This window comes from Aythya ferina (genome assembly GCF_964211825.1).
Source record: "Aythya ferina genome assembly, chromosome: 1".
Lineage (NCBI taxonomy): Eukaryota > Metazoa > Chordata > Aves > Anseriformes > Anatidae > Aythya > Aythya ferina.
Genome location: NC_140296.1, coordinates 20,896,612 through 20,909,036, shown reverse-complemented (window position 1 = coordinate 20,909,036; position 12,425 = coordinate 20,896,612). Strand labels below are relative to the sequence as shown.

At 40.1% G+C, this 12,425-nt stretch overlaps 1 protein-coding gene across 4 annotated transcripts in view; it reads right to left on the bottom strand.

Annotated features, from left to right (window-relative positions):
- The window catches only part of NUP58 (nucleoporin 58), a 35,334-nt gene extending 23,028 nt beyond the window's left edge, over positions 1–12,306 (bottom strand). For 2 of the 4 annotated variants that reach the window (XM_084502977.1, XM_084502979.1), the window contains exons 1-7: positions 12,153–12,306; positions 8,387–8,526; positions 7,120–7,158; positions 5,726–5,878; positions 4,608–4,742; positions 3,789–3,899; positions 914–938 (exon numbers count right to left, since the gene is read on the bottom strand). In XM_084502977.1, coding sequence (XP_084359103.1) covers positions 914–938; positions 3,789–3,899; positions 4,608–4,742; positions 5,726–5,878; positions 7,120–7,158; positions 8,387–8,526; positions 12,153–12,271 — 722 coding nt within the window. In that variant the 5' untranslated portion in view covers positions 12,272–12,306. The remainder of the gene's footprint in view (positions 1–913; positions 939–3,788; positions 3,900–4,607; positions 4,743–5,725; positions 5,879–7,119; positions 7,159–8,386; positions 8,527–12,152) is intronic. The other 2 variants (XM_084502978.1, XM_084502980.1) reach the window with 1 other exon arrangement.
- Between the last annotated feature and the right edge of the window lie 119 nt (positions 12,307–12,425).

Below are 12,425 nucleotides of genomic sequence, written 5' to 3'. Positions count from 1 at the left end.
CACAGAATTTTCACAGAATCACACAGAATTTCTAGGTTGGAAGAGACCTCAAGGTCATCGAGTCCAACCTCCAACCTAACGCTAACAGCCCTCCACTAAACCATATCCCTAAGCTCTACATCTAAACGTCTTTTGAAGACTTCCAAGGATGGTGACTCCACCACTTCCCTGGGCAGCCTGTTCCAGTGCCTCACAACCCTTTCAGTGAAGAAGTTCTTCCTAACATCTAGCCTAAAACTCCCCTGGCTCAACTTAAACCCATTCCCCCTCGTCCTGTCACCAGGCACGTGGGAGAACAGGCCAACCCCCACCTCGCTACAGCCTCCCTTGAGGTACCTAAAAAGAGCGATAAGGTCGCCCCTGAGCCTCCTCTTCTCCAGGCTGAACAAGCCCAGCTCCCTCAGCCGCTCCTCGTAGGACTTGTTCTCCAGGCCCCTCACCAGCTTCGTCGCCCTTCTCTGCACCCGCTCAAGCACCTCGATGTCCTTCTTGTAGCGAGGGGCCCAAAACTGAACACAGTACTCGAGGTGCGGCCTCACCAGAGCTGAGTACAGGGGGACGATCACCTCCCTAGCCCTGCTGGTCACGCTGTTCCTAATACAAGCCAGGATGCCGTTGGCCTTCTTGGCCACCTGAGCACACTGCTGGCTCATATTCAGCCGACTGTCCACCATAAGTCAATAGTCCATCATTAGTCAATAGCAGAAGCCAGATGAGCAGCAGGCATTGCAATTTTCCCATCAAATGCAACATTTAAAATGATGAACCATCATTACTAAATACCCATACTGCAAAAATTGGTTATTTACAAAAGTAAGGCTTTTCCAAGAGCAAAGTAGTAGAAAAGTCCAGTATGTCAGAAAACAACTAAGCTTAGTGAGATACTGAACGCAAAGACAATCTGAACACTTACTCTGGTCTTGTTCCTGTTTTGTCACCTAGAAAAAAAAAAGAAGTAGGTCAGAAATAAAACTTTGAGGAACTGACAAAACAACTTTAATGAGATTTTAAGGAAGAACTAATGAGTGCAATCCTCTTGATTTCTCTTATTAATAATACACTAGGTTAGCCATAAAAGAAAGGTTTTAATTTATTCTCCCTTCACAGACAAGTGTCTTTTCAAGATATTCACCAGGTCAGGTGCTAATTTCTTGGCACAAAAAGTAACATCGAGCATCTTGTGTCCCTACACCAATCACTACAAATGCACGAACAATTGGAGTTGCATAAAAAATCTGTCCCTGCTTACACAACTGTAGCTTACTCAAACCTGCACCCACAGAACACCAAAGTGTTTTGAATTCTGCGATGGCAGTCTCTTCTCATATAAAAAGGCAATTAGAGTTTGCTCACTGGACTTCCTTAAGAATTCTGCTTTTGCATGTTGTCGAGGAAAAAGTGAGGTTTTAGAGAACTGAAGATGTTACTGCTTGCTTAGCATCTACACAATTCAGACTAGACGTCTGTGTATCTAGATGAGAAGGTGGATCCAAGATACCAAATAACTCTTGAGCAACGGAGAGGAGCTGAAAGCAATATCATATATATAGACAAGCCATGACTATTTCTAGTTGTGGCCAGGAGCAGTAACAATACTGTAGCAGTCTGTTAGGAAGAAAGCTCAGACCAAAAAATAGGCCTCATCTTTTTCAGCTGGATGCCATTCAAATCCTTACTTCCTCTCAGAGCCAACAAGCTAGAAGGTAGCTGAAGCTGATGCTAGCACCACAACCAAATTAGGCTGCACAAGCCTGTGCTCCTGCCAGGAGAAGCTGCTTGTTTTAGAAGCAATAAATGCTTAAATTGTCTGCAGACTGTCAGCCAGTACCAGCATCCATTCCCTATACCTTTTGCAAACAAACAAAACACCAAACAACCACCACCACCATCAGTCCCAACAAAAACAACTACCAAAGAGCAACTGCACAAAAACGGAATAAAGACCAGAACTGAGAGAGGCCACAATTAGGACTAAGTTTATTTTGCTTTCTCTCCCCAGTCACTTTTTTTTTTCCTCGCTGTATATCACCTCAACAATATCTAAAAGGTGAAAGATTTGAAATTAGACCTTGCTGCTTTCTGGGCAACTGCCCTGGTTTTTAATAACACAAGGAAAACTTATATAAAGTTATTTGCTTCCCACGGAGCAATATTTTAAAGAAACACTAAGCACTCAGTCTTTACCCTCCAGTCTCAAGAAGAAAAACTCTTTATAACTAATTCCAGAAGACAGCATAAAGGTGCCAGTGCCTATTTGTCCTGGATCTTTTAGGGCAGCAATTTCATAAACACTTTTTTTTTTTATTCTTTTTAAATAGGCACATCTCCTCCTTCCTTATCTTCATAAAGAAAAAAAAATAAATGAAAGCCACAAAATCATCACTATCATACCTTAGCACCGTTCCTCATAGTTGTACAAACAATTGTACTGTCACAACTGAGTCGTAGTGCACAGGTAGGACTTAGTCAACACCATCCATTATGAGAAACACTCCTGAATAAATCCTAGATTCTGAAAACTGAAAACTCAAACAGTCCCCTTTAGCACTTCCCATTGCTTTGCTAAGGGATCTCTTTGCTCCTCATTCTGATAGCAGTCCACTTTGTTCCTAGTTCCACTTTTTGCATTGGGAATTCAGGTATTTAACTCATTTGGAATTACAACCTGAGATCTGAGCAAAACAGTGCTAAGCGATATCAGACTGAAGTCGTCTGGGGTTCTCTAGGCTTCACTTTAAGATGCTTGTACATCATGGAAGTGTTGTGCGATCCTAATACCATGGTAATGATATTGATATTAATGACAACACTAATACCCCCACATGATGAACCCAGAACTTAAAGCTTTTTCATCAGTTGCAGCAATAATGTCCAAAAATATCTACATCGTGCAGAATACTCCAGTTTGGACAGTCAATGTGTCATTTCCTCTGTATATAGTTTCTATATTTCCTTCTCTTTTAGTTATCAGAACACCTCATTTCAAATTTGGCTGCTGAATGAAACCAAGAGATTAAATGAACAGTTTTGATTCCCCAGAAAAAATGCACATTTTATAATCAGCTTTAGTTAAGGTTACTCTGGATGTATAAAACTAAGGTAAATTAGTAAGTGCTCATCTGTCTATGCTCAATATTCCATTAAGTATTTCAGAGATACCACAGAGGTAGGTTTTAATAACTGATTTTAGCAACCTGATGGAATGTACCAGATAGCAGTACGCACTACCAGAAATACAGCTTTAAAAATATCCTGTTTTTTACCTCTTATTCTTCATGCTGTGGGTATTAAAGGAAAAAAAAACAAACAAGAATACCCACCTCATGTGTTTAAGAACTGTTACAACTTAAAACTATTTTCAAACGAGTACTTTCTGTATCTGCAATGCATTTCTGAAGCATAGCTCTGATTCCCCCTCTAGTGGTCATTTGACACAGCTGTTTGGAAATCTGCCATGGTTTTTCAGGAAACAGCCCTACGAGGCTTTTATGCCTGGAAGGCAGGAAACCAGGCTTTAGATCCCTGGTTCCTGGGTACGATACTTGGTTACACTTATTTTAAGTAAATAAATTCACGACATTGCATTTGCAACCAAATTTCTTTTTCTTCTATACAGGTACAACATTCAAGAATTAAATTGCTTCATGAAAGGAAGAATTTAAAATTGATAGCTTTAATTCCACATCCTTAACAGCAAAGTAGTGTCTCTTCTGTAGTACTCTGATAACTTTGTCAGTAACAAATTATGGCATGCATTATCAGCTATAAACATTTTAAAACAAACTCACTTTTTTTGTCTGAAGAACTACTAAAATCAATGCCACCAAGACCTTCATTAGCAGTACTTGAAGGAGCCGCAGTTGTCCCCAGAGTCAAGCTCAGGGCATTCTGCCCCAGCCCTGCAAGAAACAAATAGAATTTTTGCATTTAAAATAGTAATAATTACAACTTCTTTTAAACTAAACCCAAAGATAACCTTGTTTGCAATTTCAGTTCATTTACTATATTTGGATTAAAATATGCAAAATAGATTGCATCAAGTTTCATATAACTCTATAAAAGTATTTTATGTAATTGTTCATGTTACTTGATAACTAGATATCCATCTTCAGTCATCAGCATTTAAAATATCTTTGTTTTGTTTGTAGTTTAAGAAAAGCATGTTATCAAGACTGCAACATGTTGATTTTTCCTCTAGAACTAAAAGACAAGAAGTCAGTAAATAATTGAAATGACAACACTAATGGTTAAAAATTTTATTCAGATTAAAAGCCAGCAAATAAGGGGTTTTAACTTCTCCACAGTTAAAGGAGATACTCATGCAATATTTCCTTCTCCTATTTACAATCAACTTTCTTGAGTCAATTATCACAACAAAACTTTTTAAAATGATAACACAAGAAAATCTAAGTAAACTTAAGAATGAGGGACATGAATGACTTCAGACTATAAAAATGAGAACTATGGATAGCAACGCTGTTCCAAACTGTAAAACAAGAATAACTTTCACAGTATGAAGTTTCATATAAATTAAATCTTACCTTATAACTTAATACAATCTAACATTGAATTTCAACATTTTAAGATAGAAGGGAAAAAAAAATCACCTGTTGCTGCTGTGCTTGTATTCTGGAAGAGCGACCCTCCTAAACCTGCTAGGGCTCCTCCTAAGGAGAGGCCTGTGGAAGCAGTTGTAGTCGGAGCAGTTGTACCACCCAAATTTAATGTAAAGCCAGTAGTACCTGCAGAGAAAACAAACCAGCTTCATGCAGACACTGCGTTCAAATACATCCGCAGGCAATCTGAAATAACTGAAGTGTGTGAACAGCATTTTTATTGTAAATAAATAATAGACACAACCTTTTTTCCCTGCAATTTCCAAAAACCACTAGAGATTTTCAAACTGTAAGTCATTTTGTTCCATATTATTGCAATCTTCATTAGTCCAAATCTATAGCAAACTTCTGAGACTCTCCCAGAATGCCAGAGAATCTAGGATCTGGCACAGGATTTATTTTACAAAATAATGGATCTAACAAGTGTGATTGACTTTTTAATCTTTAAATGCTGAAATGCTAATGTTTTACGTTAAGCATTAAAATATTTAACACAAGGAAAATAAAAAACTTCTTATAGATAGTTTGAGTCTTCTACTGAAATTAAGTACTGCAGCTTCTGGCAGAATGGAGAGGACTAAAGTAGAGAAGGAGCACAGAAGGCACGAACAACTGGGCTCACATGCAGACTTCTAGCGTTAAGAAAAATTAGCTCCACTCTTAATTATCACCACATATGTTGTAGTTCAGCTGAGTAAAGTATGATGGCATGTATTTGCCAGTACAAGATCTACACTGGAAAAAAAATCTCATTTACACTACTAGTTAACTATTTCATGCTGTCTATAACAGGTAGATATAACTTTTCAGCTGCATAAGTAGTAAACTTTCAACATCCAGTGGGGTTAACATTAATTAAAATGATTGTTTCATGTGACAAATCATCTACTGCTACCCTTGTAATTATATGCTGCCTAAATTACAAGGTGTACTGTCCTCTATATAAAATAAACATCTGAATTGGGACACCCAACTTAGAACTAGTAAAGTCCACCGAATCGTCTTACTGAAGTACCACAGCATTATGCAAATGCTAGAATAAAACAGAGCATAGTACAGTTTTACAATAAAGTTATACTGTAAAAAGACAAACCAAAACATTTTCCTACCTGCTGCGGGAGTCGATGTAAGAGCAGACGACAGCGATAGGCCACCCGCTGAGGTAGAAGTAATAGATAAAGCAAACGGTGTGGCTGAACCTGCAGGTTTGTTGAAACCTAAACTAAAGCCTGTGGTAGCTGCTGATGTGGTAGCAGGTGTGCCTAGAAGAAAAGCAGAAAACACTTTTTGGATATTTTGTTTGAGAATGAATACTCAGTCTCATCTTCTACGCTAATCCCATTTAATTGCCACTAGCACCCCAGCAGGCAAGATCATTTGCGATAAAGTATTTCCATGGCACGTCAGATAAATTTCAAAGTTTACATTAATTTCAAGAAGGTATGTTTCCTCAAAAATTCTGAACAATCCAAGGGGCTTTAATCTTGGAACACAGATAGAGGTAATGTGCAAGCCAGCAGGAACACACATACCCCTTCAATTTATGAACAAGAAAATTATGTTATTTCCTCAGATTTTGCTTTTGAACACTTGCAAAGCAAAGCAAATAAAGCTTCTACTTCCTGCTAATTTCATGGGAAGAATACATCTTATATTCTGGAACCTGCATTCAAAGAGAAGTGTGATACACAAACCAGAGTAACAAGACCAATAAAAACATTGTATTCTCAGTAACTGCTGTGTGTCTGTTTTCAAGGACATTTCATTCACCAACTTAAAAGAACTGACATTTGCCTGCATAATACTGACTGCCACATATGATTACACATCATGCTCTGGGTCAGCTGCTCTTCCCTTCTCCTACCCATTTCATTCACTTCTTTAACCACTACCATTTTCCCCTACTTATTTGCAACAAGGTTTCCAAAGTTCTTGGATACCAGTCTGTCTGGTAGCACTACCCCCTCGTCCTCTCCTCCTTTCCTCTCTCCCCCCTCAACAATTTCGGCTGTTCAAATTCAAGGTCAGTTCTGATGTTTCCAAAAAAAAAAAAATCTGAAAACACCCACATATTTCTATAATTCTCATGACAGCTGAAAATAGGGATTGAAGTCATACCAGAGAAACAAGAGCAATGTATTCCTCAAGTCCCTTCCCAGTTCAACTCTGCCCTTCTGCTAGGGGAACTAACAAGCAGATCTGTTCACTCAAAGTTCATAAGAACAAGAAGCTCTGTATGAAGAATTCTTTGATAATGGATTCCACTTCTCTGCTGAAGGATGACACTGATGATTAGGGGACAAACACAAGTCTAGCTTTTCACTATGACCACTCTTAGTGTTGTGCAGGAATGGAATAATCCTTTAGCTCTACTCTGGCTTGCAGCCAACCACAATTAACAGCAAGGAAAAACCTCACACAACAGCTAACTTTCTACAGTATATGAACACAACAACTTTTTTTCACTGCTGTATATTCATTAACATCCAAATTAGGTCCTTACCTAGCGTCAGTGCTGTAGCAATGGTTGTTGCTGTTCCTGCTTTAATAAAGAAAACAGAGTCAGAACAGTAACTGAGAACCACCCAACAGTTATCCTAATAAAAGCCATGAACCAAAACATGGAAATAATGTAACATACGTAGACCATCATACAAACTTTTACATATTATCTTGAAAACAGAAAAAACATAACACAGCAATCACTGTTTGTGAGCACCAGCAGCATACAACAAAGCATAACTGCCTTTTAAAAACAAGCTTTTCTTTATGAGAATGCGTTAAGAGTGAAGCTTACATTAACACAGCAGCACACCAACTTGTTTAAATTTCAAATAAATGAAAGTAAACAAGATCTACGGAGACTGATAATGCTCTCAAGTATTTTTTAGCCATATAGCTGTACGTAACACTGACACACAAAACAGATTTACAATATGATGAAGAATATGGGGAGCAAGCTTTTTCAAATTGTTGTGTCTTGGCTCAGGGTTTTTATCCCCACTTGTAATTTAAAGAGACAATTTTGAACAGTGCTATGCCATTTCAGATTTTAAAAAAATGATTAAAAGTTCAAAAGACAGCATCAAGAAAGAAATCACCCTAACATAGACAAACACAGTAATACACAGTAATAATAATTATTAGAAATAATAAGGATTTATTTATTATAAGGGAATTTAAGAACCAATCTGTTCATGCAGAAGTAGAAAAAAAATACAATTTTCTCCAAATAAATTGGAGCTAAAATAAAATTCATTAAGTTATGTGTGTGTGATGGCTGAAAAATAACTCAAGTCTGAAAAGGTTCATTATTTTATACTCCAATTTTTAGGACTTCTGTAAGAATTTCTGCATCTATAACTAGAGACTTTCTGTAATTTCTACATCCAAAAAGTTCAAATTTAAATGATAATTTAGAGTATTCTGGATGAAGATGAGTTTCCAGAAAACATCAGATTCAAATTCTGGCACAATTTACACATACGCCCAGATACAATTTTCTGGCAACCGCATTTGCGTTCACGCATCATTGGTGCTCCATACTTCTCAAATAACAACCTTTTAAAACAGTCTGTGAAAATTTTTTAAGAAAAGAAACACAAAATGACATAAGTAATATTCTGAGTGTGGCATTCTGTGACGTAAGTAAAATTCTGTGTGCCATAAGTAACACATTATATGGTACACGTACAAAATGTGTGGTACATACACATGGTAAATTTATTCACTGTTCACTCAAATTTGTGCTGTACAAGAACTTTTTCTACCTGTGCTGGTGCCTCCTAGAGTAAAGCCAGTGGTTGGCTTTGATCCAAAAAGTCCGCTCCCAAAGCCCACTGATGGAGCTGACGTAGTTGCTGTAGCAGTGGAAGAACCCAGAGTTCCAAAATTAAGTCCACCTGTTGAGCTATTACAGAACAAGACTGTTAGCAATTATTTTTTCAAAAGAAAAATCCAACCTCCCCTTATTTCTGTTTCTTTCCCACACCATCATTGTCCTGATCAGTCAGAACATAGCTGAGCAGGACAGTCAGAGCTTGCTATCACCAAGGAGGAATCCGCCTCCCTCCCTCTCCTACAGCTACTGCTTCCATGATGCTGACTCCAGCATCTGTTGAACTCGTTGCTACCTGCCTGATACATCCCGATAAACCAGCCAAAAACTTGCCGTTTAGTTTCCTATTATTTCCCCTGAACTACTGGAAGTGGAGAACAAATGCTACAGCCAGACCAAAGATGACAAACCACCAGGAACATCTTTTCAAAGTAACTTACAAGCCCAGTTCGATCCCTCTCCCCAGAAACATCAACCAAAGCTACTTCACTCTGAAGCAATAAGCACGCAGACAGGCATCTGACCACATCAACAGCACAACTTGGGCCTGCCTTACCACCGAGAAACACAGATGCAAGAATTAGTTTTCTAACCAAAACGCTCTCCTCTTCCACACACCCCAACGGCAGGTGATCCATACCTATGCTTTGCACACTTTCTTTTCTGAAAGCACACTGTGCAATCCAATCCAACCAGTGAAATAAAATAAAAGTCCAGAACCATTTGCACAGCTTAAGGGGAATAGAATGGAAAGAAAGGAGAAACTCAGAGCCCAGCGATCACAAGGAAAATTAACAGCTGTTTTTTTCTTTTCTTTTTTTTTTTTTTTTATAGAAACTTCATGGCAAATACAGGCCAAGCCACGTTTTGCAGAGAATGCATTAAGTTACAGCACAAAACACGTGGGGGATTACAGTTATCTGTAACCTGTGAAATCACAGGTGCTAAGAGCCAGATGTGTCTAAGGCTTAAGAACTTTAATTCTTAGACTGATGAAAGATGAGGTGAGTCATTTATTTGTAGTAACTTCTGGCTTCCATTTTGAACCCCTTGGGAAGCTTGAGAAGTTTTCTTGAATTTAGACATTTTGTATAGACTACAGCAGTAGCATTGAAATAAAACCTAATTTAGGTTTCAATGCAACAGTTGTTACAAACTATTTGAGGTTTCAGATGTGCAATATTCTCTCATTGTTCCCTCTTTTCTTTCTGTATGAATGCAACTTCTCTGCATAACAAGAGCCGATCTTTAAGAAAAAGAAGGCTATCATAGGCTTCTACATTAAAAGTCGGCAGTATCTACACCCTGGCAACCTGGCAAGTCTAGTAAAAGTTGGTGCAAGTTCTAAATCTGGGTGTTGAGTGATCCTTAAAGGTAAATAATTCAGGAAACAGGCACCAAGAAGGTCAGAAGGACAAAACCAATCTACTGTCCAACTCCATAAGAGCCAAAGTATTTCAGCTTTCTTTACTCTCAGCATTTCAGCATACCAAACTGCAGCAGCATGACCTAACTGATTATCACCCTATATATATACAACATGATGCTTCTTTCACTGGTTGCAAGCTTGCTTCTCATCTTTTCCCGGTATAGGCTAAGAGGATTTTTCAATTTACTTTTTTCATGTTTCAGCAGTCCAGTAGAAGAAAGCTAAGGCCCAAAATATGCAATTCAATACAATGGGACAAAAAAAAAAAAAAAAAGAGAACCAATAACAAAACAACAACAACACCGTAAATAAAGTGTATTTAAATATGAATGAATATAGAAGTAAACCATGGCAGTATGAGAAATCACAGACCAGAGTATTATTTACTCCCTGCAGCTGGGAGGATGAGGAATTCAGCTCACTTAAACCTCAACTTTAACTTCAGAGCTAGAACAACGCACTTCACCGGGCTAAAGCATGCTATAGGGAATACTGACAAACAAGAAAGACCTTAAAAACCTCAACTGCTAGCGGTTTAATGCAGGAATTACATAGGCTGCCATACCATATAGGCTTTATGCCATCAGAATATTACCTGACAGGCCACGCTGCTTGGTAATACTTATGCTTGGTCTAAAGAGCAAAGCCCCTTTTCTTCCAGCACCTGGCAATGCTGCCTCAGCTGAGAAGAGGCCCAGCTTCTGCTTACAGTCTCAAACTGGTTCTCAAGCCAGCCATCCCCCAGGGATGCTTCAGATTCTTTTACAAACCATCCAGCAGTGACAAGGCCTCTTCCTCTGTGATACTCCTTGACCAACAGCCCTGAAGACTCATCCTACTTGTAGAAATAAATATACGAATAAAAATGCAGAGTATCATATTTGCTATTAATTAGCTTCTATTACATTTTAACTTATTTTATGGATTAAAAAAGGCAGCCAGAAGAGAAAAAAAATAAAAAAACCATTCAAATTCCATGGGTAGTGTGTACCACATGCAAATCAACACCCCAAAAGAAATTATCTTGTTTCAAGCAGTATATTTAAAATAGTGCTTCTGAATAATGCAGGTTTCCTATGATTAAAATTAAAGTTTTTTCTTTTTAACAGGCATGAGACAAAAGCAACTTAAGTTCTTTCCAGAGTTTATGTAAAAGCTTCACTGTGGGGAAGAAAAAATGCACACAGGAAACAGAAATATCATTAACCTGTCCTGACTGGACTATTAAGAGTATCAGAAGAAACTCAGAAGACTTGCCCCCTCCCATATGGGCTTCCAAAAAGCAATGCTGCCCTTTAATCCAGAGATACTCTCTGATCCAGATGTTGTTCCCTTCCCACTAATTCCTGCCAAATCCTACAGATAGGTATTTTGAAACATACCTACTTCAGGAGAAGTAGCAGCCATGCCCATTTTGTTTACATTCCTATGATCAATTTTGCCTGATAAGATTTGGCAGACATCCAAAAATTTGGAAAGTGCCCCAAAGCTCCACTGTAAGTATCCTAATCTTCAACAGAGGCATAACAGCAAGCAGGTCACGAAGAATATGGGCTAGTGCAGGGGTGTGAAGAAAAAAAAACAACACTATTATTCTGTAAAACATGAATATTGCATTTAGCACAGAGCCTGCTATGTCACGTGCAGATCAAAGCCCAGCACCACAGTTTCCTTCCTACTACAAGACACAAGCACCAAATGGAGGGCTGTGACAGAAGGGAACTTGGAAATAACTTAGAAACAGACCCGGAACTTGGCGTTTGAACATCACACACTCAGACTGTGCCACACACACCTCCTCAGGCCGCTTGCTTACAGCTAGGCACGTGTGGGATTCATCTTTTGCGTTCAGGATAAAAAAAAAAAAAAAACCAAATCTGGTCCAACCATCCCCTACCACCCATGTCACCCACCAAACCGTGTCCCCAAGCACCACGTCCAACCTCTCCTTGAACACCCCCAGGGACGGTGACTCCACCACCTCCCTGGGCAACCCGTCCCAGTGCCTGACTGCTCTTTCTGAGCAGAAATGTCTCCTCATTGCCAACCTGAACCTCCCCTGGCACAGCTTGAGGCCATTCCCTTGTGAGAAGAGCCCGACCCCAGCTCCCCACCCCTTCCCTTCAGGCAGTTACAGAGAGCAATGAGGACCCCCTGACCCCCCCAGCCCCACGGGCTGCCCCCCACCCCCTGTACCCCTATTCCCCCCCCAACACCCCATGCGCCCCACCCACTGCCCCACAGGGGCGCGGAGGGGGCTCCGCGTTACCTCTGCGTGGCGGCTCCGAAGGAAAACCCCCCACCTCCTCCTCCACCTCCTCCTGCCCCGGCTGCGGCGGCCGTGGCGGAGCCCAAGGTGCCGGCGCCGAAGGAGAAACCCGCGGACATGGCGGGGGGGGGGGCAGCAACGGGGCCAGGGGGCGGCGGCGGCGGCGGGGCCCGAGCCCGGCAGCGGCTGCAGCGGCCACGCTCCCTCCGCGCGCCCGCCGCAAGGCACCACGGGACGGCGGCGCCCGGCCACGGCCGCCCTTAAAGCGGCGGC